Source organism: Malania oleifera, chromosome 13 (assembly GCF_029873635.1).
Source record: "Malania oleifera isolate guangnan ecotype guangnan chromosome 13, ASM2987363v1, whole genome shotgun sequence".
Lineage (NCBI taxonomy): Eukaryota > Viridiplantae > Streptophyta > Magnoliopsida > Santalales > Ximeniaceae > Malania > Malania oleifera.
The window spans coordinates 63,756,198-63,761,756 of record NC_080429.1 but is presented as its reverse complement, the minus strand read 5'-3'; the positions used below and the strand labels follow the sequence as shown (position 1 = coordinate 63,761,756).

The 5,559-nt window shown below is 33.5% G+C and overlaps 1 protein-coding gene and 1 pseudogene across 1 annotated transcript; one reads left to right on the top strand and one right to left on the bottom strand.

Moving 5' to 3' along the window:
- Positions 1-1,443: 1,443 nt before the first annotated feature.
- Positions 1,444-1,794, top strand: LOC131145872 (agamous-like MADS-box protein AGL61). The gene has a single exon (XM_058095050.1). It carries the CDS (start codon positions 1,444-1,446, stop codon positions 1,792-1,794), a length of 351 nt encoding a protein of 116 aa, XP_057951033.1.
- Positions 1,795-3,622: 1,828 nt separating this feature from the next.
- On the bottom strand, positions 3,623-4,192 carry LOC131145871 (cysteine-rich receptor-like protein kinase 43; annotated as a pseudogene).
- Between the last annotated feature and the right edge of the window lie 1,367 nt (positions 4,193-5,559).

Genomic DNA, 5,559 nt, shown 5'->3' with positions numbered 1-5,559 from the left:
AAAACTATGATCGAATTCATAGCCAACAATTATAAATTAGAATAGGATGAATTTGAAGATAGGATCAACAAATTAGTTTTTTCTTTTTTTAATACAACTCCCTTTAAGTGTAAATTCTTGGTTTGCTATTATATATATCATGAAAGGAGTTTTGGCATTTAATTAGGAGTAGCGTATAATATTATTAGTATTGTATTAAAATTAAATTATCTTTTTAGGAAATATTTTTATTTGATATATGAAAAATATTAGAAAACATTTTTTAATTGGCTTTGCTTGATCGACATCATATAAGAATTTTGTGAGATAAAACGAAAGGAAATATATAAAATCAGATGAAAACTTTTTTTTTTTCATTTTATTCTCTTTTCTATCTTAAATATATGAGCAAGTAGCTATGATGAAAATTAATTTACCTAATATAAATGGAAATTAAGAAAATTAGTGGCTTATGGGATGTAAAATCGAAGTAAAAAATTGCTCATATATATAATTTGCTCAGCACTTTTTACTTTAATTTTTTTTATTTTTAAAAATATATAAACCAAAAAAAAAATAAATTCTTTAATATTATTTCTTTCATTGGTAGGGCGTACTACACCCTTGGTACGTAACAAAATCAAATGTACAAACTGAAGATAAAATTTTGTAATTTAAAATATTAAGGATAGGATTTCAGGAATAATAAAAATTTAATATTATTTGAGAAAAAAATTCAAAAATGCTAATTTCCCTCACTGGCGTTCAGGCAAGCGAACAATTTTTATTTTCTGACCGTTGCAATCAGGTCGGTCAGAAAAAATTCCCATTCCCACCGACATTGTATCCCTTTATATCTAGCGATCTTAGCTTTTACAGGTGAAGCTTCTCTCTCTCTCTCTCTCTCTCTCTCTCTCTCTCTCTCTCTCTCTCTCTCTCTTTGATCTCAAGTCGCATTTGCGAGTGAAAATGTTTTAATTTGAGGATTCCCTTCTAGGATCGAATGAATCATTCATCCAACCAATTTCCGTCGCTGGCGGGATGGAAGGCGACAGGCTGGGGTTTAGAACTGATCAGCAACCCGAAGAAGATCACGTGCCTATTTGAGAGTTCTCCATGGTTTCCAGTGCTTCCTCTTTCGTCCATGACTAGACAGTAGACCCGAATGCTTTCGATTATTATCTGCCGGTAATATATTTTTCTCTGCTGGCTTCTTGGGGTTTTACGAATATATGTAAAATTAGAGTTTATATTTAATTACCTTTTTTCATCACTTTTCTCTACCATTATGCTTTTAATTATTTATTGAATAATTGATTATTTATTTTTTTTAAAAATGATCTCTCTCTCTCTCTCTCTCTCTCTCTCTCTCTCTCTCTCTCTCTCTCTCTCTCTCTCTCTCTATATATATATATATATGAAGTGTAATGCTTGCATATTGTGATTTTCATAAAGGTACAGATAATGGATAATTCAAAAAAGAAGAAAACGGCAGGTCGAAGAAAGGTGGCGATGAAGAAGATTAAAGATAAAAAGAAACGCCAAGTTACGTTTTCAAAGCGCCGACAAGGCCTCTTTAAGGCTGCGAGTAAGGTATGTGTACATTACGGCGTGGAGATTGCCATTGTTGTCAAGTCACCTAGCAACAACTTCTTCTGCTTCGGCCATCCCAGCTCGGACTCTGTCATCGACAGCTACCTCGCCGGCCAAGGCTCTTCAGTAGTCGAGGGTCGTCCTCCGCCAGCATGTGGCGGCAGCGGAGCGTCCTGGTGGGAGCAGCCTATTGATACAATGACATTGGAGGAGTTGGAGTAATTTCAAGCCGAGTTGGAGAATTTGAAACAAGAAGCTTCGGCCATATATATGGCTAACTAGTTGTGACGGTAGATGTTGATGTATAAATATTTTTTTTTTTCTTTCTTCTGGTAGGGTTGACAGATGAGATGAGACTTTTTGCATTAAATCCATATAAATTCACTTTAGGATTGACTGATGTAACTAATTTTTTTTTTAACCACATACAATGAGTGCATCCATATGGCTACATGTGATACATAATTATAACATTCATTCCTTATTACTTAAGATTTTTCTTTCCATTTTTTTAAAAGCAAATCTATAGTCATTTAGTTGCATAAAACATTTTTATTTTTAAAAATTATAAAATTTTAATTTATTTTTTGTAATTCTTTTTAAGATTCTTATTGAAAGAGTAAATAGGAAAGAGTTTGTTTAAATGTGCAAAATAATTTTTTCCGTTTTTATTTCTATATTTTAAAATAATTATAAAAAAAAAAGACAACATGTTTTTCAATTTTTAAAAAAATGATATGAGGTACCATTTGATATAATGAATTTTGATATTTGAATTTGAATTTGTACAAATTTATAAGAAATTTAGTACAAAATCCACACAAATTAGAGGCCAATACCTAAATTTCATGCTCTCATATGTAAAGTAAAAGTTAAGTAATTAAAAAAAAAAAAACAGATGTTTCCCAAATTTTTTGTATAAAAATTTGAAAAACTAAAAACAACAAACTTTTTTTACAATTGTTTTAAAATTAAAAAATAAAAGTAAAACTACTTGCACAAGTAAACAGTCTCAAAATTTTTATCATTCATTTATTTCCTACAGACGCGAAAAATTAGCTAACTCTTGCCTTTCTTAAAAAAAATTCAAATGAAAAAATAAATTGAAAACACTATTTTCTACAACTAAACATGAACCCAATTCTCTAGGTAGTCATGAATTAGACAAGAATACGCCTACCTCAGGAATCCTATTTACTTCTACGAGATTTGTCTTAACATATGTCTAGATTAAATTGAACTGTCATTTAAATCTCGTTACACCAAGTAGCAAGATTTGCTGTGCATATGAAATAATATTTGTGAAGGGGGCGGCCGTCTGTACCTTCCTTATTGATAAATCCATCAACCTTCCCCTCAATAACAAAATTTATTAATATTTTCTTTTAAAATTTATAATTAATTCTCGATATTGTCAAACTTTCCCTTATTGATAAATCCATCAACCTTCCTCTAAATAACAAAATTTATTAATATTTTCTTTTAAAATGTATAATTAATTCTCGATTATATCAAATTTTCCCTTATTGATAAATCCATCAACCTTCCCCTCAAAGTTGAAGTCTACTCTACAAAGTCCCTCTTCTCTCTACTGCTAGTTCGTCCACGAGTAAAAAAAGCAAGAAAGTCAATATGCAAGCAAATCTCGCTAGATGAACTAGCAAGATTTGCCACTCGTCCAAAGACGGATGGATGAGCAAATTCCAATTCTAAAGCAAATCTCGCTGGATGAATCAATGAGATTTGCCACGCGTCTAACGCCACACTATTTTTCCAAACAAATCTCGCTGAACCAAGTAACAAGATTACTACATAATCATTTCGAGAATTATTTTAAAAATATATATTATTTAATATATTTTTGAAAAAAAAAAAGATAAATGGGAAAAAACTCAATCTTCACTTGTTGAAGGAAAAAAAAACACAAATTTTGTTATAATGTTCAACTTTAGATTAAAAAGGAAGCTGCACAAACAAACAAAAAAAAAAGAAAAAGAAAAAGAAAATGACCTCCCAAATAATTGCTTCATTAACTATTCTCTAACACTTACTAACTCAAGAGGTCTGCCTTTTCTGCACCAAGCCGCCCATCATGATTCTTTCTCCCACTCACAATCTCCAACACCAGAACACCAAAGCTGAAAACGTCCAACTTCACTGACAAGTATCCATGTAAACCGTATTTAGGAGCGACGTAACCACTGCAATCCAACAAAAGTTTTTAGTTGCACGTTTCAATTTCCACGAGGATCCTCCTGGAAATGTCAACTGTAATACTAGCCAAGGGAAACTTAAATAAAGAAGACAATAAAATGACCAAGCGTTAGGTTTTGGCAACAAGCAACACAGAGATCTGAAGCAAGAAAATTACTCACCGAATACCAAAAATCCTAAATGTCAATGTATGGGTGGCTTACGGAGAAAAAAGCCTTGCCAAGCCAAAATCTAAAATCTTCGGATTCAACTCCTCATCCAATAGTATATTACTAGCTTTGATGTCTCCATGAATAATCCTTTCAGGAGCCTCTTCATGCAGGCATAGAAGACCTCTTGCCACACCTGTAACTATTTGATACCTTCTCTGTAAGAACCTAAACCGTGATGTATGGAATGAATGCATATTAAAAGGGTAAAAGGGTAATTTGAGCAAGCTTCGTCGATGAAGTCAGAGTTCGTCGACGAAGTCTACGTTGCGCTCGTCGACGAAATTTAGAAACTTGTCGATGAGGAGAAGCTGAGAGGTTTGGATAAATCCAGAACCTCGGGCTCGTCAACGAAGCCACCGTCTCGTCGACGAAATACCCGACTGTCTCATCGACGAAGACGTCACCTCATCGATGAGTTCGCCCGAGTCAAAGGCGCTATAAAAGATATTTTAGGTTGCTTTGGGCCTAAGAAATGTATTTCTCTCTCTCTCTCTCTCTCTCTCTCTCTCTCTCTCTCTCTAGTTTTCTTCGTCGTTCGTCGCCTCATTCGTTTCAGAGATTTTTGGGTTCGACTCAAAATCGAGGTAAGGTTCGATTTCTATTTCTATTTCAAAATATGTCTAGTAGTACGAGTTGTAAGCATATATTGTACTGTGATTTATAGGTTTTGGAGCCTTGGTTCGTAGTTTTGGGGTTCGTAGAGTTCGTAGTTGGATTTTAGGTTAAGGTAAGGGGATTCTATTTATATTAGTTACTTTTTGAAATCTGGATCGATAAACCTATAGGTTTCGATCATATGTATGTTTTGGTAACTTATTTGAGAAAATCTATCAGGTAAAAATACGAGATTTTCAAGTTACAATTTCGAAAAAATTGGGAATTTCGAGAATCATCTCTACTTTGTTAGGAAAATCGTTGGTTATGTTTAAATTATGTTATTGAGATGACCGTAATCCATATTTGTATAAAACTGCATTCTTGAACTAAAAAATGATATGATTTGCCGTAAATCAAATAAGTGTGGAATGTATGGTTGTATGTAATTATTCTAGGTATTTTGTAAAACAACTATGTGGCGGCTAATTACCGTACGTTGATGAGTATAGGAACGTGAGTTCCAAAATGATTCCAGGTTTTTTGAAATCAGCTATGTGGCGGCTAATTACCATACGCTGAAACAATTATATGACGGCTAAATACCGTACGCTGCGCCATGTATAGGTTCATTACCGTGGGCGAGAGTGTCCGACTCTATATCCAAGGGTATGAAATCCGGATGGTCACCAATGGGTATGAGCTACACCATATTGGCAACGTATTGCTGTAAGGCTTCGATTATCACAGGGTACTGGTTGCTCTAGTGTGACGACACTAACCGTATGTTTGGGTATCATATGTACTAGAATGAATTTGTGAAAATACTGAAACTGTGTAGAACTGTAGGGAGCTGTATGGAAATGTTTTTAAACTGTATTGTTTCGTATGGTGTTATGATTTACGTAAAATAACACTGGTATGCCACACATTGATATAACCTACTTTCTTCCTTACTGAAAGATGT

Coding starts and splice junctions, on each gene's coding strand:
- LOC131145872 (XM_058095050.1), top strand. CDS start 1,444: ATGGATAATTCAAAAAAGAAGAAAACGGCAGGTCGAAGAAAGGTGGCG.